This window comes from Cyprinus carpio, chromosome A7 (assembly GCF_018340385.1).
Source record: "Cyprinus carpio isolate SPL01 chromosome A7, ASM1834038v1, whole genome shotgun sequence".
Taxonomy (NCBI): Eukaryota; Metazoa; Chordata; class Actinopteri; order Cypriniformes; family Cyprinidae; genus Cyprinus; species Cyprinus carpio.
In genome coordinates this window covers 24,901,511-24,923,862 of record NC_056578.1, presented here as the reverse complement: position 1 = coordinate 24,923,862, position 22,352 = coordinate 24,901,511, and the positions used below count along the sequence as shown (strand labels likewise).

The window sequence follows — 22,352 nt, the reverse complement described above, 5'->3', positions numbered from 1 at the left end:
AAATGTAAACATAAATGTACGTTCTTGCTTTTAGCTGACAGAATTGATATCTGAACGCAGTGCTAAATAAAAATATCTTTTGTTTGGCAAATAAGACAAATACCTAAAGCAATTATCTTTGTTAAAAAAGAGACAAAACATGCAATGCACTTCAACAGTCTCCAGAAGTTTAATATTCAATTGAAAATACTATATATACAATGTTAACACTGGGCCAATTTTAAAAAAATCTATACACCAAAAAAATAAAATAAAATAAAAAATACAAAATAAACAAGCTTTATTACCAATTATTACTAATGCATGTAGTGAAAACTTGTTTCATTAAAAGTTCACAGGCTTGAATAAAGGCACCACATATGAAGTGATAAGTTCAAATAATGCAAGGTGGCATTCAAGTCCGTGTAAAGCAATATTAAATGTGTTCTGAGTCTGTCACAACACAGAAAAATGTTATGAACCACCCAGCCAAATTTAAATGATACAAAAAAAACGGCAAGTACATAAAAATAAGATGTATACAAATCTTGAAAAAAAATGATAACTGCTCTCTAGTGCTCTCATGGATGTCCTCCTACACCAGGGGTCTCCAAACTAGTTGGAGCTAAACTCTGCAGGACACCGGCCCTCCAGGACTGAGTTTGGACATCCCTGTCCTACACCGATCTGTGTGTGCAGCACTGCTTCAAGCAGAACACACCTTTAACAGACTTTAACAACATTCATTCACTGTTAACGGCTTTGATTAGATGTCAAGAAAGGGAGGTTTACAACTGAGTCAACTTTGGCACAAATATCTCTTAATAGCTAATATTTAATTTGTAAATGCGTCCAATCAGGGGCGTCATGCACTTGGTATTTTAGAGGGTGCACTGTTGGGAGGGTTGAGTCATGTGACACAGCAGCCACAATATATAGTGCTGTATAACTGATGGAGGCCTATTTCCTTTTTTTTCTCAAAATATTCCCAAACTTGTAAACTATATCATGAAATATCTCGATTCTCGAATATGTGAAATGCATTTTGCACCTTTGTAGATCATGTTTATCTATAACAGGCGATGGGCAAGTAGCCTAATATAAGTATAATCTATTAGCAAAGTATAAAACCAGTGAGTGTCATGTCTTAAAATATTTTAATACGACTGACTTTGTATTTAAAATGCATTTAAATTTAATGCCAAAATAAAATTTTCGAAATGTTCACTTTATTCGTGATAGTGAGAAACATAAATGAAGCATTATATGGTTGAAAACACTGAAAAGAGCACGTGTCTCTGGCTCAGCGCCAGCCAAAGCACGATCGCAGATTTGAGTTTAGCAGCTGATGATGTGCCGCACTGAACGTTTTAATCAAATGTAAATATAGTATTAGTCTATTGTTTTAGTCTCTCGGAAGCTGCATTCAAAATCCACTAGGGGACACATGACGCCTCTGCAACTTTCATGTGCATGTTTATATAGTTATGCACAAATTCAGGATCAAGGTCTGAGCCGACAGAAAAAAGTTGATCAGCATCATGGTATCACTGAAGCCTGATTGGATTGGTTTGGTTTTGTCAGCTTGAAACCAATCCTGTAACCCAGAATTTATTCAGCTAGCTTCATGGTACAGGTCCAAGGACTGATTCAAACAGCATTATGTTTAATATCTCAAAATAGCTTGCAACAAAACCAGAGGAAATAAAATACATCAGTAAACAATCACAGCACTTTCTCCACACATGCTTCCTTCCCTTCATGTTTTCAACTGGCCTTGAAAACACACAGGGTCAGAGACGCGTAAATCATTGTTTTAGCCACAATCTTCTACAGAAGCTTAATTTGGGACTAAATTTGTAATTTTCTAAGATAAAAATGTTTATGTACATTATGTACATGTGGCAATGAGTGCAACTAAAGATGAGGACAACACAAACATTAAAAGAGTCCCTCCTTGTAAACTTCCCAGGACCATAACAAGTGTTCATCACAACATCATACACGCTCCTCTCCCTTAGCACCAAAGAGAAAAAATATGTAGAAGTTGCATCAGCCAAATGGTTTTGAATAGATCATATAAGGTGCTACAAAAGAGTTTCAATTGAGCTATTTTCAAGTAACATCAATCACAAATTAGTTCCTGGTTTGGAAAGTTGTTAATAAATAATGCTTGTAGCAGAATCTCATGTATTATAGAGGTTGTCTATTTACCATGCACCCTGCTGCAGAAATTATGATTGAAAGGCAAATTTCATATATATATATATATATAAGACAACGTGTACCATTTTCTCTAATGAACCTTGAAACATAACTGAATGATTCAAGAAGTGTTACATGTCTGACTAAATCGTTATTTCTGTAAACTCATCCAGAAACCATTTTCTGAAAATATTAGTAAACAAGGCTGTAATTCCAATTACTTGATTAAGTCATGTCTAAAATTTGAATTAAAAAGAAATTAGAGACTTAACACTATCTTTACAGTTCAAATGTGTTAGTTTGTCAAGTAATGCTAGACTCGCGAGCTTATGTTTTGCAAATCAGATCACATCTCCTCTCACTCCAGAGCGGAGTACTCTTTCAGGAAACGGATGTGGAAATCTCGCACTTTGCCAAGAAGTACCTTCAGCTTCTCTATGGATGGCAGGATTGTCATTCTGAAATAAAGACAAACACACCAAACAAACACAGGTAAGAGTTACTGGCATATAAAATAATAAAACACAGGTGCCTGTCACTGGACGCTGAAAGCAATATCATCACATAATAATTTGAATAGTAAGGGAAAGTCAATAATTCTGTTTTCTGAAACATTTGATTAATCTAGTTTAAAAACACAGAATGTGACATGTGCACGTTCAACGTAACTTTCCTGTGGTGTCAGAAAAATTATTAAATGACATTTTCAGCAAAAAAAAAAAAAAAAAAGCGCCAAAGACCAAATATGGCAGACTTCAAATCATGTTCTTCCAGGAAGTTATGGGAAAAAATTCACCTGATACATAAATATAATACTTGATTCATTTGATCAACAACTTTACCTGAAATGATACGTTCCATCCTTCTGCCCAAAGCCACTACCAGGAACAACACAGATCCCGGTCTCCTCTAGCAATCTCAGACAGTAAAACATGTCCGGCTGCATGCCTAGAGCCTGCCGAACCAATCACAGGCAGAATTTAGACACACAACCTCAGTGACAGCTCAGACTTTTTTTTTTTTTTTACAAAACACAGAAGTTTCATTCAAGTAGACCAGTTTCTCAAGTGGAAACATCAAGCGTAATTGTGTAACAAAATTTACTATTATCTGTTGCAAACTACCATTCTGCAAGCAATTATTCACTCAATTCTTAATGACTGTTTAAACTGTGCTGAACTAGTACGACTGGTTACATCCTTTTTAATCAGATAACACTTAGATCAGTGGTGCTGAAAAGAAGTTTGCACAGTTTACTGGGAATAATGTAGAGTTCCATGGAAACTAGCAGATCACAATACAAAAAGCAAAAACAAAAAACCACACTCCACTAGAGAGCTCAAGTGTTGGTGAAGTAGGAGCACTTGCCTTGGCTTCCTCCACTGCTTTAGGAGGAATAAAGATTCGAGGGAAGGCATACATGGCCCCCTGGACGGGATTACACTTGATTCCTGGAACTGCATTCAAGATCTGCTCAGTTAGTTTAGCTTTGTCTGCTAAAGCACCCAGCACTGATGATTTCTCCTGAAAGAGATCAAACAAGCACAATCATGCCCAGTCAAACTCAAACGTAAAAATTCTTCAGGGATGTTTATGTAGTAACAGGTTACTGATGCGTAACATTTAGAGTAGGGCTGCACGATGTGTCGTTTAAGCATCGATATCGCGATGTACGAATCCACGATAGTCACATCGCAGGATGTGCGATGTAGGCTGTCGTAGCTGATCCGTTATTCATTAACCTTACGGGCCAGCTGCGCCCCGGCCCTTGACGAATGTGATTCACGGATAAATTTCACAGCTTAACCATCATAGAGTGAAAGTTTATCATTTGCATGGGTTTTTAAGTACTGTCAGTTTAACAGGGCGCATATAAGAACGAGCAGAGAGAGTGAGCGAGCGAGAGAGAGAGAGAGAGAGAGCGGCCCGGCCGCGCGCGCTCAACTTCACCGTCTTCAGACAACACGAGCGCTGTCTTTCTCTCTCCCTCGCGCATATTAATCAAAATCAATTGACACGATGGTGTCGAAAAAAAAAAAAAAAAAAAACCTATCCAGTGATGAAATGTTTTCTGTGTTGTCAAATCTTGTGCGATATCCTAAACTGCCGAGATAATTACACAACACGTGCCGTACACGTCTGATTCGCGAACTAATGATTCTGATTCGCGAACTAATGATTCCTTTGAACCGATTCAATTTAATGAATGGTTTAAACAACTGACCTGTCCAACACTGAACTCACGAGATGTCTGAATTGGTGTATTAAAAAAAAAATCTGTAACACTTTACAATAATGTTATATTTATTAAACTATTTAACTACATTATTTAACATTTACTATTACTAAACTGCACTTCTACAACATTGTTAATTTAAACATTTAGGCTATAGCCTTCATTGTTGAAATCAAAAGTATTTGTTAACATAATTAATGCACTGTGAAGTGACATTACCAAACAATGAACAGCTTTGTTTTTATAAACTAAGATAAACAAAGATTAATAAATATAGTAACAAAAAGTATTGCTCGTGGTAAGTTCATGTTAGTTAATATATTAACAATTCAAACCATATCCTAAAGTTACAAACAAATAATTTACTCTAATTTAAATAATACTCTGATGTTTAAATCATTTAAAATGAGAATGTAGTGTGCTCACCCCATTTTGTTTGTAAGAAAAAATTCGATTAGATTTCATATCGCAATATATATCGCAGAAAAATAAAATATCGCAATGTAATTTTTTCCCAATATCGTGCAGCCCTAATTTAGAGTTTTACATACTAGAAACCGCATAACAATGGAGTTACTGTCAGTGTCTAACCTGGCGGAACTGTTTGTACGAGTGCTCGTCTGGTTGTGGAGGGTTGACGATCACATCCATTGCAGCCTGGCCAGCCAAGGGGGGACACAGACGAACTGATAAAAGCTTGACCATCTGGGCCTTGACCTCAGGATCCATGTTGATCACCTCCATATATCCTCCCCTGAAGCCACATCTGTGGATCGACATGGACACGTCATCATGAGTTCGTGACAAGTTTGCCACGTTCATTACCCAAAAACATCAATATCTGAGGTTTTGTCAGAGAAACACTAAATTCCAGTCAGGCCACATTCCACATAAAATGTCAGAGGAATCTTTTGGTATTAGACGAATGGGTTTTTAACAAATACTAATGCAACAATGCCTTAGGCTAGCACACTGAGCTGCCATTAAAATGTCCTTACAAATGCCAACTTCACACTTCTACATCACATCCATTTAAAAATCGCAAATTATAAAGCCAGATGATGTCTAAATGTTTTTCAGGATATTGTGGTTAAATCTTGTAAAGTTGTGTGAAGGGTCACTGAAAGCTGATTTTATGGAGGTCGTCTCAAATTAAGGCACATGTTTTCCACTGCAGTGGTTCAAGAACAGGAATACTCACTCTCCCGTGTAGCCTTTAGAAGTGGAATGGAAGGAGGCGAGCTCCACGCTGTTGAAGTACTCGGGACCCATCTCATACAGCACCTTCTTGAAGGAGTGGAACTGACAGTCAGGAGTGTACACATTGTCCTGATACACCTGCCAGCAACAGAACAAACCAACATTGGGTACATTATAGTCGTATGGGAATCAAATGTGTTCAATTAGAACAGGATTCAGGCAACCGAGGCACATTCTTCTGAATAGTTTCAAACTTAAATGCACATTAACGCTGAACATTTTTTGATGATCCTGAATGAAGTTTCTTATGCTCATCATGGCTGCATTTATTTGATGAAAAATACTATAAAAACAGTAACATTGTGTAATTTTATTACGATTTGAATTGAAAAATATATATATATATATATATATTAAATATTAAAAAACTTAAATATAATAAAATAATAAATAAAAAAATATTTTAAAATGAAAAGCCTTCCTGTAGCTCAATCATCAGAGTATGGTACTAACAACATCAAGGTTATGGGCTTCATCGCCAGGGAATGCATGAACTGATAAAGCATATACCTGAAATGCAATGCAAGTCACTTTAGATAAAAATGTCTGCAAAATACATGAATGTAAATCTAAAATGCAATTTATTCCTCTGACACCAGCAGTCTTAAAAATAATTCTAATATGCTGATTTGGTGCTAATGAAACATTTCTTATTATTATTGTTGCTTAATATTTTTGTGGAAACCATGATACATTTTTTAAGATTCTTTGATGATTGGAAAGTAAAAAAAAAAAAAAAAAAAAAAAAAAAAAAAAAAAAAAAACACGCAATAATTTGAAATAGAAACTTGTAACATTACAAAATGTATTTACAGTCACTCTGGTCAATTTAATGCATCCTTGCTAAATTAAAGCAAAAAAAAAAAAAAAAAAAAAACACTGGCCCCAAACATTTGAATGGTAGCACATGTTTAAAGATAACTCAATGCAAGAGAGCACATATTGAGATTACCTCATCTGACATAACAAAGAGATTCTCTTCATAAGCAAAGTGCAGGACTTCCTCGATGCACTTTTTACTCTGGACCTGACCTGTAGAGAGTAAACAGGGACGAAGGAAGAGAGATGACAGATTTAAACGGGATAGTTCAGCTAAACATAAAGCATCAACATGATCAAGCCTAGCACAGCGCATCTTGACATTCCATATTTTAATACAGTGATTCTCGCATACATATTTATAGACTCTCTTCCATCAATGCAGATCAAAAATTGATGACTCCTGCAATCCAGATCTCATCTAACCACCTGAAGTGTCCAGCCCCCAAAAAATTTGCACCAGCATCACATGAACCATCACAACACACATCACTCCAGAGACAGGATAGCATGAGCTTGGACCGACCACAAAACATATCCGACCAATTTGAATTCTACACAAAATATTTTACATTCCAATATATTTTTCATTCCATATGCAACTTTCAGTAAATTATTGATTAAACTAGTTTCCATTCATCAATACAAAGCGATCAGCTTCAGAACAATATGACTACAAATCATATGGAAGTAATTTTAGATCTCATCAGCATCAGTCCCCACTCACGAGGGATCATGACTGGAAAAAGAACATGAGGGAGTAAAAGGGACATGCTCTTGTTTCCAGGACACCTGCTATTGGATCCAAACAAACTCGAGGGCATTATGTTTCCTAGCACACAAGAATAGCTTGACAATATACCTACCAGTAGGGTTGCCAGGGTTAATGATGCAAATGACTCTTGGCTGACAGTGCAGTTTGGCAGCCTGATAAGCTCTGTAAAGTTCATTGATGTCCAGGGCCCAGCAGTTGTCCTCATCTAAGTAGTAGTTGACCTGTACAGCATCCATCTCTGAGATTGCAGCGGAGTAAAGCGGGTATTGAGGGATGGGGATCATTACACCGGTCCGGGAAGAATCTTTTCCAGACACAAGTAGCCGTAGAATAGTCAAAAACAAAGTTTGGTTTTGTTAGCAATGCCTGTCAAGTCTCTGAATGATTTTAAAGATACAATGACTTACCATGATGCCATCACTAGCCCCAGTGGTGAGGTAAATGTTTTCCCAGTCTGAAGGAACTCCTTCATCTCTTTGCTCTATGTACGCAGCGATGTCTTTGCGGATGCACTCCACGCCGGGGCTAGCACTATATGACCCTGTGACAGAATCACACACTTACTGCAGCAACACACTGAATGGACCCGAGTGTTTTGATACAGGTCTATTGTCCTCAAGCTTCCTGAGAACTGCATGATCTGCAATAACAGGAGCTCATGGATCCTTTCCAATCGCTACACTGTAAACTGAGTTTTACATTTCGATTTATAACCAGTTTCAACAACACATCCTCAGAGGAACAAATGCACACACCGAGACTGTGTCCCCCACAGCCCTGCAGGATACGCCGTGCTCTCCATTTCGCATCCTCTGGGAAACTAGGGCTGTCCATCAGCTCAGGGAATGTACAGAGAGCCACCACCTGCACAAATAAACAAACACAGATAAAACACACTCTTATTTTCCTGTAGTCAGTGAGCGAAATTTATTTTAGAGCAAATATAGACCAATGGTCTCTATGCACGTGTTCACTCAATGCACATGCATTTCTACTAAAAACCAAACCGCTTAAAGTCCATTTGCAATCAATGATATAAGTATTCAAAACAATAAACTGCAATTGATTCTGGCAATATTTCTATATGAATTGTGTTGTAACTTGTATGCATAATGGTTCCATTGATTATTTGTTCATTCTGCACACTGAAGGGGAGAATCAGCCATTTGAGCAGGAACTTTATAACCAAATATATCAGATCCCGGACCAGACGGCTGGTGGAGTCCAGTCCCTCCCAAACTCTCCAAGCCATAATAACCCATACAGGTAAAAGGCAGCTTTCTTTTTACTCTATTTTCCTTAAAGTTGACATGAGCTCAAGAATCATATGACCACACTGACTACAAACTATGACTGTCATGCAAGCATGCAAAGCTGCATTCTGTTGGCTCTCAAGAAAATGTATTTCACAAGCTCTCTCAGGCCATCACATTAAGCTTTTATTCAGCTCATAATGAAAGGCTAGATCAACTCTTGACTAAACTAGGCCAATCATAACAGACTATCTTCCACTGAAATTTGCAGTGTGTTCCAAAACTGTGAGTGGTCAACAAAAGCTGCTTTTCTTTCATGCCATAAATATGGAGCACAAACTGGACTCCTCATTAACCTGAATAAACGTGTTCATGCTGAAAAGGTCACTGATTTTGTTTGCAGGTTGTGTGTTGTTTTTACAGTCTAAATGAGCTGAAGAATCTGTTATGCAGTTTCAGGAGCATTGCATAATTATAAAAAAGACACTGTGTTGAGGCACAGTGAGTGAACCGTTCAGGGGAACCAAATATGCATGCTGCAAAAATGGGAAACAATGTGCTTCATTTAAAGTTGCGATAATACTAGGGCTGTCAAATGATTAATCACGATTAATCACATCCAAAATAAAAGTTTTGTTTACATAATATATGTATGTGTACAGGGTATATTTATTATGTATATATAAATACACACACATAAATTATATATTTAGAAAATATTTACATGTATATACATTTATATATTTATATTCTTATATTTTATATTATATATAAATATATTTAATATATAAACATAACATATTCTTCTTAAATATATACATGCATGTGTGTGTATTTATATATACATAATAAATATACACAGTATACACACTTATATTATGTAAACAAAACTTTTATTTTGGATGTGATTAATCGTGATTAATCATTTGACAGCCCTAGATAATACTGAAGTACTGTATTTTTTAAATGGTTCACAATCAGATCTATGACATGCATTTGGAAAATCAATCAAGTGAATCTTCATTTTTATGCTGATTTTAATGCTATAATAACTTAATTCCAGACAAAGATAGTTGACTATGAGACAAGAATAAGTTGTGCATTTTTGGTTACCTGTCTGAGAAAGGTGATTGGCTGTTGTCCCATGGCATGTGCATCACCGATGTTGGCTTTGATGACTTCAGAGAAGGGTTTCGTACCACCCTATCAGAAGATAAGAGAGGAGTCCATTACTTGAACAACTCCTCTACAACTCTTCCCCAGAAACCAAATTGCAAAGGATTCAAATAGACCTGTCCTCGCATGCACCAGACAGCTGTAGAAAAAAGATTGTCTACAAGTATTTCAGTGAAAGCAAATGTTTGTCTGAACATGCATAATTAGGTTTGGTCTTGAAAACCAGGTGTATCTGCTAAATTATATCCGTATAAAACTAATGTTGTGAAATTAAGTTGTAGAACATTTTGTCTTTTTAATCAGGGTGAGTATCATAACCATCTACAGACATTAATCAATAATCACTTTTGATGCCATTGATTTTTTTGTCATTGTTGTCCTTAAACGGCTTTGTGAACATTCTGTATCATCGAGTCACATGCTCAGGGCATGGCTAAGGGCAACATAAAGTTCAACAGTCAATCACAGTCACGTTATGAGATGACGAGACCATCAGGGTCCGAGGGGGATCATGCCCTTGTCAAAGGTCTAGAAGGCAGCTGTTCATGGGCTATAAATAAAGCTCTTTTTTTCAGTGTTCATCTGTCATTGCTGAGCATGCAAGCTCAAACATACTTCTACATCACGGTAAAGAGAGTGAGATAACATTACTGCTGAATGGTCAGCTTCACAGGAATCAGACACTTTGCTGCATTGTTTTGATAATGGCACTGCAAGGAAGTCAGAAAGTGGACTGAACTCCGTTTTATTCAAAGCAACTCTCATGGACATAAGAAATGAAAGGGAAAAAAATAAAGATGTGTCACTACAAGGCATGCAGGGCAGATCGTTTGGCATATTACTTCCAACCACCAAGCAGATTTGGCATGAAAAGCAGTATATCCCTAGGGCCTAGGGGAACATCCTCATGTCTATTCAGTAACTAGTGTAGAAATAATGTTACAGCAAGTTTGAATATTTCTTATATTAGTTATTCAAGTATTTATTTTTCATCCTAATTGTTTTTACAATGTTGAATTTAATACAAGAAAAAAGCTTTAATCCATTGGTCTCAAACTCAGTTCCTGGAGGGCCGCAGCGCTGCAGTTTCGCTCCAACCCTAATCAAACACACCTGATCCAGCTCATCAAGCTCTTCAGGATTACGAGACACTTCCAAGCAGGTGTGAGTTGGAGCTAAACTCTGCAGAGCTGTGGCCCTCCAGGAATTGAGTTTGAGACCACTGCATTTCATGTAAATTCAGTACAGCACTGGCATAAAGTTGGCTTGACGTTTGCAAATCTAGGGACCATCTCTAAAGTCACATGTGAAACTACTACACACTTCTCTAACGTCAATAGCATGCAACAGAATGACTAACAGTCATGAAAACAACTGTTAAATGTAACATCATATGTAAAATATTGTTAATTTTTATTACCGAATGGGCTCAAATGTAAAATATGCCATAATTTGAATTTTGATTTACAGTTTATTTGAATAATTATGAAAAATATGAATGGTGTGCATTATAGTTGACACCTAGATGAACACTTTACAGTATGTTTTATGAAAGTGAGTCATTCTGTTCAAATGCTATTGCGCTTTAAATTTGTGTTTAAGTCCATTCGGTAATGAAAATTAACATTATTTTACATATGATGTACAGTTTATTTTAATAATTATAAAAAATATGAATGGTGTGCATTATAGTTGACACCTGGATGAACAGTTAACAGTTGTTTTCATGACTGTTAGTCATTCTCCTTGCATGCTATTGACGTTAGAGAAGTGTATAGTAGTTTCTCATGTAAATTTAGAGACGGTCCCTAGATTTGTGAATATCGAATGTCCAACTTAAGCCAACTTTATTCCAGGATGGAACTGGTGTAAATGACCAGTTTAACCGCTGGAATGATTATGTTACGTGTCAAAACTCCAGAAATTGAAGCATATTAAAAAGAATATTAATTCAACAATATTTGGTAGATATAACATTTAAAGGCTTTATTATGAATGCATTTTTAAAACTACTCTGCCTCACAGAAATCATAACTAAACAAATAAGTGGTCAGATGGGTGACCAAAGAGAAACACCAATTCCCATGCTGACTCCAATTAAAAAAGAAAGAAAAAAAATGAAAAATATTCAACTTGATTGCAACTTGAAAACACGCTCAGATTTTTTTTATTTTATTTTTTTTTTTTGGAAAAAAAAAAAAACTTTTTTGTTTTATTTGGGTATCCATAAGCAAACCTTTACGAACATGTAATTTATCTCTGTGATGCTGCATTGAAACAAGAATCTATGAAACCTTTCCTGACCTCCTCCAAGTATCTCTCGATCTCTCCGGCTTTGATGACGATGGGTCCCCTCACGGCGTACTCCACAGCCTTCACCTGCGGGTTCAGTGTGTCCAGAGTCAGGGTCTTCTCCCGCAGCTTCCCCTCGAGGCGCCCAGCAGCCGCTTTAGCCTCGGCGGTGAGGAAGCGCATCTGGCCGCACTTCTCCACGGACGGACCTTGAGATTTGTGTCGCACCCCAGTAAGAGATGTCAGTGTCAAGGGGGAACACTGATCGAGAGCTCCGGCGATCAATGATCGCGCTGCCAGCGACTGCAAGCGATACATATCAGCGCAGTGAGGAAGTCGAGGCTGTCTGGTGAACCTGCCGAAAGACAGGAACGAGGATGCGATGTTGTAGAGACGCAACTGTACAAACAAACAAAAAATCTGTCCTTCTAACCGCCAGTTAAAGCAAAGAATAAAATTAACAAATAAAAAGCCAAATCACTTCAGAAAATGTTTATTCTATACAAGGCCGAACCGCATTATTAAACGCTTAACCGTACTACGCTCATCCTCGCCTACTATCATCCCCCCGCCAATCTTTATGCTCTCATTCAGCGCGCTCATGTTTCGGCTCGTCATGGGGGTTGTAGTTCTCATGCTGCTGCTTGATCCACCCTCACCTTTCACTGCGCTCAGAATTAAACTACAATACCCAGCGCTGTGGGCGGGTGGGCGTGTGGGGTGGAGAGTTTACCGCTGTCACAGCCGGCAAATATTTAATCAGCACACAATAGTATGCAAAAAAAAGTCTCTAGCGTTGACTTACAAGCTTTAAACTCCGCCGTTGCCAATGAGATGTGACGTGTCTAGTCTTTTTAAATATTCTTTAAACGATTTTCTCAAACATTTGGGTAGAGATGGGTAGCAGATTAAAACTGAATAAAGAAATTTAGAAAAATGTTGGCCCATAATACTCAAATCCCCACCCTCAGAGTCATAAAACAAGAAATAAACTTGGCGTCTTTTTTTATTTCATCACACTGAAGAGTGAGCAGACAGCATCAAGACAAATTACACAATACATCTTAACCGTTCGCTTGAGGTCAGTCTTTTTTCAGAATAAAAGAAACAGTGCTAGAACCTGTTATTTAATTCTATTAATTCGACATTTGTCGACATTTCATAAATCATATATAATTTCAATCGAGTTCATAAAACCATACAGTTTTTTTCACGATAGTTCATTTTAGACGATAATGTATTGTACTATGGTAAAATGACTCATATAAGCATTAATATGGGTTTTATTTGGAAAATATACACAAACTCAAGTCAAAGGCTGGAGTAGTGAAAATGCTTTTGTAGGCCGTAATTAGTCTACACCTAATTAAAATGGTACCATCTGTTGGAGGCAAGGCTGTATAATCCTAATTATATATACATATTAATATTGTTGTTATTCAAAATATTATTGTCATTCATGACAATGTTTGTCATATTGCTTTTTATTATTATTTAAAGACTATTTTATAAGATATTTGGGAAAGGGTGATATCACCCATAACTTCCCAAACAACATAATATAACAAAAAGAAAGAAAACCCACACTTTCCCAAGAAAACACACTAACACACTCCGATCGAAATTTAAATTTAATAATTTAAAACGTCATTAACACCCTAAGTGTACCAGTAGCCCACGTGATCTTGTGAGAGGTTAAAAGAGCAGCCTTCAACCATGACTTGTTTAGCATATGAAGAGCACATGAGATTCCCACAGAGCAACCAACAACAAATAAAGTCTGCAGAGCCCCACATTATATTCTTTAATATTTCCCTTTCTGTTTCAATAGGCACTCAGTAGTGGGCTTTAGTATTTCAGAGTGATATAGACAAAATCAAAATGCTGCTTCCCTGCTGTATTTTCAAAACACAAAAGCAGTCATTGCCATGCAGTGTTGGTAATATTAACAGAGACTGAAACAGTGATGAAGGAAATGCTTTCTGCAGACAGGACAGGCTGGCAGAATTGTAAAAGCTGCAGATGCTGTAATTACATAGTTATTAGCATAGAATGGGAGTTTTTTTGTGGTCTTTTTCACTTTGCTTAAGCTTAGTGTGATTAAACATTTAGATTGTAAAATAAAAACAGCCCTCTGATCATCTCTCACATTTATTTATTTATTATAAACAAAACATATTCCTGTTTCAGACCTTTCTATTTCAAGCACACTTTTTATACAGTGTTTTGATTGTATCCCATGTTGTGAGATATATATATAAAGAAAAGTCGAGCAGTGGTAGGTGGGTTTAAGACGAGCTGAGTTTTGTCCTTAACAACAGAACAAAAACGTTAACTGGGCTGGAGCAAAAAAAAGCAGAGGATGTGTAAGAATGTGTTTATATTCTAAGCCAATCATTCAAAAACATCTGCTAAGAACATCAACAGGTCTATAATAGGCTTACTTAGCAGAAGATGTTGTCTGTCAGGAACATAAAGATATTAAAAATTTAAATGGGGAAAAATCAAGTCACATCTCTCCACAGCCTAATAATACTATGACATTAATGAGTAGTTTAGAGTCCTTATTAATATTAAAATGTGATGGCAGCGTCTCAACCTATTTCACCTACATCTATTTCTTCTTCTTCTTCTTCTTTGACGTTTAATGGCGGTTGGCAAACTAGCTTTGGTGCATATTCTGCCACCTGGGATGGAGTGTGAGGCATTGATATCAGAAGAGTAACAGAAAAAAATTATTAAAATTAAAAATTAATACCACCCACACTAACTTTCTATATTTTCTTATATAACTGTGTTGCTTTCAAAAAAAAAAAAAAAAAAAAAAACCAAACAAACAAGAGCTTCATATCCTTTGAAAGAACTGTTAAGTATATTCTGCAAAGTTAAAGAATTTATGCCAACAGAAGTTAAATCATTTTTTAATTGAAAGTGAAAGTGACATGACATACAGCCAAATATGGTGACCCATACTCAGAATTCGTGCTCTGCATTTAACCCATCCAAAGTGCACACACACACCGTGAACACACACCCGGAACAGACCCGGAGCACACACCCGGAGCAGACCTGGAGCACACACCCGGAGCACACACCCGGAGCACACCCTTTCATATGCCATACAATTGATTATTACACGCTCTACAGTTTCTGGAAGTCCACATTTATTGCACTGACCAGAACCATGTTTCCCTATCATTTAAAGTGATTTGCTGAGGGCAGAATGACCGATTCTCAGACGAGTAATTACTGTATCTTCCTTTCTGTTGCCATAACTAATTCTAACTAAACCAACTTGTTTTTGTATATTATACAGATGACGACCTTTATTTCCTTTATCCCACCTCTCCTGCCACATATTTTTAATAGCTGTTTTAATTAAACCTTTCATTTCTGATTTACCCAAAGATATTTCTAAATCAATAACATTATGTTTAAGGGCCTGTTTGGCTATCTTGTCCACATCCTCGTTATCCTCCACTACATCAGCAGCACTTATTGTTCTTCACCCATGTGACTGTCGTGCTGTAGTGCGCATGCTCCGTGAAATATCTGGCCAGCAGACTACTTATTAAAGCCGTTCGCTCTCTCAGAACTTATTTTGTGACGCCCAGTCATCAACTTTAAAGTGTGTTGACAAAAAATCGTCCCAATCTTACCATTGCTCGCTGTGGGTCACGTGAGCTGACAGCCAGGACCCATCAAAGCGCTACAGTGCGCATGCGCAGTCTGTACAGCGTGATTGATGGTCCTTCGGCTTGTGTGTGTGTGAGCTCCCGGGAAGCCGATCAGCTGCACTTCTCTGTGTGCGTTAGTGCAGCTGCAAGTCTTACACAACGATCGCCGAGGTCGAGGGATCTCACTGAAGCTCGGCGTTATAAATATGTCTTCAAACAAAGTGAAGAAAGTGAAAATGGCCACCAAATCATGCCCGGAGTGTGACCAACAGGTGAGGTTGTTTGATAATGAATGATACATATTTGTGTTTTTTTTCCCCCGAAGTTTTGAATCGCCGGATTGTTATCTTTAGTATGGTGTGTGTGCGCTTCAATAAGGTAGAGATATGTATTATATCTGTGTGAGTTACAAACAGCGTTGCTACGTGAAGAGAAATATGGATTCCACATTTTTGTCCATTCTTTTGAAGTGATATTACTGATATTATGTATCTTACCACACAATAAGCCACCGAATTTTGTTTTTGATTTAGTTTGGCAATGAAGACGTGTAAGGCTGTAAAGGGATATCCAGCTTACTGCACTGAAACAATGAAACTTCACAGGCTTCATGCAGTCTCTTTTAAAATATCACGAAAAAGGCGATCTGTGCTGTGCTTTTAAATCTGCACGATCTTATCTAAAGGCTCCAGCATCTTCTAATAATGATAAAATGATATATTCTTGCTAGTTTTGACGTATAAACGATGAATTATCATTGTTTATTTTGCCCTCGAACAAACAGAGCTCACGTCACTGCAGATGACATCATAAGACTGTATTTTGTGTCACTGTAGTTTAGTTTAGCACAAAACTAGCAGGGTGTTGTTTCCTGTTTGGTACAGAGTCAGTAGCGTTTTTCCCCAGTTAAATGACACATCAGTGTTGTCTTTATAAGGCACATCTTATTTTTTTTTACTCCTCTAAATGTGCATTATTGATTCCTCCAGACTCCAGTGTTGTGAAACATTTAGTCAGTCATCGTACGTGAAGTTCACTGAGCTCTTTCTGTTTCTTTCAGATTCCTGTGGCTTGTAAATCCTGTCACTGTGGCTACGTCTTCATAAGCCGAAAGCTTCTCAATGCCAAACTAAACGAGACGTCTCCAGTAATGGGTAAATTGTGCATCATTTATGTGTTTTATGCAAATGAAAACCCCATATATCCCCTCCTATATTATGTTATGCTAAATTATGGGCTGTTAAATTATTTATCAAGTGGCCTTTAACAAGATTCAAGGTGACTATTGATCTGGAAAGTGACTGCTGCTGAATCTATGATTGAAATTATTACAGTGGAACCCAATTCCAGATCTTGATTAGCAAACTTTTCTGTCCCACTGAAAATGAAAACCCTTTCATCCATTTCATTTCATCCCTTTAATATCTACCCATATGAGTAAGCCAAAGTTTGCCCGTGTCTTCTGGCTTTACTCTTGAGTCATGTTGATTGAGAAAAAAGAAACTCTTATTTTTGATATAGTATCGGTATGTGTTGGACTCGTTGGGCAAGTTTCCAGTCAGCAGGATGCACTGAGAATACAGAGATGAGTGGCGCAGTGATGGCTGTTTGCTTGAATGAGTAGTGCTAAGAGGAATGGAGGAAGGGCAATCTCTCTCTCTCTCTCTCTCTCTCTCTCTCTCTCTCTCTCTCTCTCTCTCTCTCTCTCTCTCTCTCTCTCTCTCTCTCTCTCTCTCTCTCTCTCTGTCTCTCTCTCTCTCTCTCTCTATACACCCTCCTGCCAGCGTCTTATCTGGAAACTAGTCACAGTATTTCAGTTGACTTATTTTAATGATACATCAAGTCATTTATAAAATCTCCTAAAGATTAAATTATGCAAAATAAATTAGTCAGAGCTGAACTGGAAGTTTGTTGTATTTTAATGGGAGGGATTTTTTCAAAGTGATGTCACAAAATGACATCTGTAGAAAATGTAAAAAGTGTGTTATATAAGTGATAAGAGGCCAGCTTGGGTTGTCATGATCTTGTAAATATGTGACGACTACACAGTTTGGCCATGTGAGTACATTTCAGTGTGCAGTTTTTTTCACAGCTAATTGGTGAACGTGTGGTTTAAAATGAAGGCTTTCTTGCCTTCATTTGATTTTCTGCTATTTGGAATTAATATTTAAAGGTGCTGTATGTAAGTTTTTGACTCTACTTAAGCATAAGAATACCATAATATGTTTGCAGATATTTAAGAAACATGCTATGTTAACATACTTGTTTATCTGAAAAACAATGCTACAGTCAGTTATTCTCCTTTGAAAATGTGCGTTTGTGAAACCCCCCCACTGCCAGTTTACCCAATTGTATCTCAGCACCCCGGGTTGCCAGTTGGCGGAAAACACAGCGTATTTCATTTGATTCATCGTCAAGTGCGCTCGATCCTGTTTGTGTCATCAATCTGGCAACCTGCATGTGCGTCAAGTCTGAAGAGGAGGGGCCGGGTGAAAAAACTGTCTCCAATATTTTGAATTTGGACTGCAATACTGAGTTCAACTACTCAGTGGCAATCCTACATACAGAACCTTTAAGCACTAATGTCAGGTTTTAGGTCAGTATTGTATAACCTAGAAAACAACCCCTCATTGTGTGCATAATAAATGGGCAGATAGTCTAAAGCATGCTGAAGTTTTATGATTTTTATTGTTCACTGCCCAGCTGGCGTGTGTATTGAGATTTTTGGTGGCGCAGACTCAGTCTGTGATTGTTACATTGATTTATGACTGGAATGCTCTGCACAAATATTCTTTGTTTAAATGTTTTACAGCGGTGTAATGTATACATTGATTTTCCCACTTCTCCACATTCTTACATTTTTTTTTGTATAAATAATAGTGAGCTTTCTACAAGTTACGTAAGGAATGAATTTGTTAATATGTGGAGGGTGTGAGATTCCATTTATGTTATACGAAGGGTGTAGAAAGCCTTAGATTCTTTTAAGAGAAAAACATCTCCATTTTAGCAGTAGTATTCATTCAGGGCTTACCCTTCATTCTGCTAAGAATAATGTGCTCAGTTTAAAATAGGACAGACTTATTTGGATTGCCCTGTTTGCTTCTTGGAAAGAGAATTTTAATTCAGATAAAATATTAAATGAAAACCTAAATAAGACATTTATTTATGAAATTGTGTCTGTTCACAACATGAAACAAGACAAATGTGGCAAGAATATTTGATCTCATTTACAGCCAAGCTTTCCAGATATTTTACAATATTCAATTCAATTCAATTCAAGTTTATTTGTATAGCGCTTTTTACGATACAAATCATTGCAAAGCAACTTTACAGAAAATTAAGTTTCTACAATATTTAGTAGTTATAATATTCAATAATATTCACACATGATGCAACCCCGTCTTCATGATTGAGTTATCGTTAACACACAGTGTTAATTATCTGTAGAAAAGAGCTCCTCTTGTTAGTGCAGGTTATTGACAGGGCCTGGATTCCTGAGTTAACATGCAGACGTACAGCAGGCCTGTAAAGAAAAAGATCTCTGAATCAAATGGCTGCCGTGGAAGTACTTGATTATATAAATATTTAAAGATCTGGTGGGGACAGAATGTGTTGCCAACAGAGATTCACAGAATTGAGTTACACCAAGATTATTAAATCATCAATCATTCAAGTGCATGATTATTGTAAATATACGTGATAAATATATTTTTTTGGAAAATTGACATGCTGTACTTTATCTAAAAATACTTTAAACAGCATGTTTCTATTATTATTATTTTTTAATTATTATAAATGTAACATTAATTAACTCATACTAAATGAGCCTCTCAATTAATATATATATTAAAATGAATTTGTCACACCAAAATAAACGAGTAAACCATGGGGAAAAAAAGGAACATATGTAATAAAATGCTGGAAAAACACACAGTACCTAATATATACAATTTACTTTACACATTCATATACATTTAGAACAAAAATATTTGATGATTAAAAAAAAAAAAACTCCCTATCATTTCTTTTTACATTTGAGATCTTTGACAGATTATGTATACAACTGTCCAAATTCTGTATGTATATCGACTTTAAAAAGCTTTCAACTTATTATTATTCTGGTCTAGTCACTCATATGATCTTTCTTCTGAGTCTGTTACTAATGACGTTTACTCAAAGCCTGAAGAGTCCTATAAATAAACTCCCTCAGAGAGATGCAGGCCTACTTCCTTTAGTAAGAAGCTCTTAATCCTCTGATTGTAGTTCTGCATATGGCTGGGCTTGTTACATCATTTGCTGATTTGCATGTGGACTCACAGACCCTCTTTTGTATCAACACCAAATACTGTATAATTTCACCTTTTGATTGTGTTTCAGACAATTTGGATGCAAAGAGAAGACGAACAGAAAGAATCAGAAAAGAGAAGATAAACTTAACCTCTACCAGCGATATGGAAAATAGGAGGCGACCCCATTCCAGCAGTCAGTCAGATCCGATCCGCAGAGGAAGAGGCAGACCGAAAACTGTTGGGCTGAAGAAGCAGGAAGAAGAAAAGGGTAATGTGCTGCTCCCACGTGTCTGGGGAACAGTAATCATTATAGATTTATGGTCACTATAAACATTAACTTTAAGAAACATAGACACCCAGGGTGATTTTAATACTGTTATTTTTTTCATTTGCATTTACAATAATGTCAGTTTAATTGTCTACAATAATAATAATAATAATACACTTTTATTGGAATATATGTTGGAATATGTTCTTAGAATGGATATGCTCATAGACTGATATAAGTTAAGCCAACTAATTTCTTTAAAATATTAGAATATGAATATAAACAAATGTATTTCATTAAGCTGACAAAAAAAAGGGTTGTTGCTTTGAAAAGTGCTTTTGTCAATGTTTGCTTGGTTTTCTCAATGAAAGCGTTCTGAGTGAGTGTGCTTTGAAGGGTTCTTGTGAATAGTGTTTGATTACAGGTTTCTTTCCTGCTTTTGCAAACAACTTTTTTTCACTATAGATGTGACATTTATTCTTAAGGCTTTATTTTTATAGTGTAAATGCCTGATGGGTCAAACAGTAAATGAGCAAAAACTTAAAGAGGAACATTTAGGAGCATTTCAAATATTTTAGAGAAGTTGCTGTAATACATGGCTAGGAAATGAAAGATTTTGACGTATGTTCTCACGTCTGCAGCGTCTGGCCGAGAGAGGAGGTATGAAACAATACTGGCAGCATGTGATGGTGTTGATTGTGTCTTGGAGTCCAGATACTGTAAACTTAGCCAAGCCGCTACTAAGACCTACCTACCACTCCTCACCTCAAACTGACCTTCACTCCCATCATGCCCCTCTCTGATTTCACACTCCCTCTTAGAGATTTGCATTTAGAATAAAAGCCCCTCTTTGTTGAGTCACCACTGATCCGACTGCATCTGTCTTTACTCCTGGCCACACCTAGTAAACCAAGTAGTGTCTCCTATTAAATAAAACACTCTGTTGAGCAACCCTAGTATATTTTAGCTAAAGCATTTTTATTTTTTAAATGACAACAGATGACCATATCTTCATGGAGAGTGGACACTAAGACAAAAGAAATCTTCAGGATTTAGCTGCCATCAGGGTGGCATGTGGTTTCCAAGTGTACAGCTTTCATATTGTGGATTAATGATGAATACGCACATGTTTTTTTCTTTACTCTCTGCTGAATAAATAATTGCCGGGTCATCATTTTTTTTCTTTTCTTTCACAGAAAAACAGGAAAAGGAGGTAGACATTTATGCCAACCTCTCCGATGAGAAGGCTTTTGTATTCTCGGTGGCCTTGGCTGAGATAAACCGCAAAATTCTGGGCCAGAGACTCATCCTGTAGCAGGGGTTGGAAACAGTTGCAGCTAAAACTCAGGACTTTTACTACGTGGCTGTCCCATATGTCTGTGTAAGAGCGGGTGGGAAACTCTGACCCGAAAAGGCTTAAACCCCTGCCTGTGTGGCCGAAGCTCAGTGGTGCTACAGTGAATCGGTGGGATTTCAGACGCCCGGTTTGTGTGTGAGGAGAAATGACTGTTATCCTTCACATGAGTGAGAAGTGTAGTAATCATTAGTGGTGTAGGATTCTATCTATTTTAATGGCAATTTTATGGAATGTGCTAAATGTTTCTACCAGTCATTTCTTAAAATTTCAAGCTTTTTATTGGGTGGACAGTGGGTTCACCAAAAGAGCAATTTATGTGCAAATTATGACTGGTGCCTTTATTCAGACTTGGATCTACTCAAATATTTATTTAGGTGCCAGTGAGCCATATTTCAAAATTAACCTAATGGGAGCTGAACCCAAGGAAATGCCAGATTAATGGTTATTTATTATGCCTGAAACACCTTAATTTAAGTTTTGCTATTGTTTTATGAATGATAACAGCATACATGTGTAAAATTCATCCTGTATAAATATATATATTAAATTCAATTGCATTTAAACTCATGGTTTTATTTTTAGGTGAAGTTAAGTACAACCATTCATTCTCATACGTCATCTGCCCTTCTTGTAAGATGGATTTGGAGCAAGAAAAATGCCTATGGCAACTCGTAGAGAGAGCTCATATTTCAGCTGTCTTCTAAAGCTCTATTCAAAACTCAACCGTGTTGTTTCAGTTCTTCACAGGCAATATTTCACCACGAGC

At 36.9% G+C, this 22,352-nt stretch overlaps 2 protein-coding genes across 2 annotated transcripts; one reads left to right on the top strand and one right to left on the bottom strand.

Moving 5' to 3' along the window:
• Positions 1-145: 145 nt before the first annotated feature.
• On the bottom strand, positions 146-12,581 carry LOC109056298 (alanine aminotransferase 2-like). Its single transcript, XM_019073507.2, has 11 exons — positions 12,008-12,581; positions 9,641-9,730; positions 8,030-8,138; positions 7,682-7,815; positions 7,366-7,609; positions 6,633-6,712; positions 5,622-5,758; positions 5,012-5,186; positions 3,553-3,708; positions 3,027-3,139; positions 146-2,642 (listed from the first exon to the last, which is right to left on the bottom strand). The coding sequence occupies exons 1-11, from the start codon at positions 12,311-12,313 to the stop codon at positions 2,543-2,545; spliced, it is 1,644 nt and encodes a 547-aa protein (XP_018929052.2). The 5' UTR covers positions 12,314-12,581; the 3' UTR covers positions 146-2,542.
• A 3,154-nt stretch (positions 12,582-15,735) lies between these two features.
• On the top strand, positions 15,736-22,149 carry ca7h16orf87 (chromosome A7 C16orf87 homolog). The gene is made up of 4 exons (XM_019073505.2): positions 15,736-15,944; positions 16,733-16,826; positions 20,050-20,229; positions 21,426-22,149. The coding sequence occupies exons 1-4, from the start codon at positions 15,879-15,881 to the stop codon at positions 21,542-21,544; spliced, it is 459 nt and encodes a 152-aa protein (XP_018929050.1). The 5' UTR covers positions 15,736-15,878; the 3' UTR covers positions 21,545-22,149.
• The last annotated feature ends 203 nt before the right edge of the window (positions 22,150-22,352 follow it).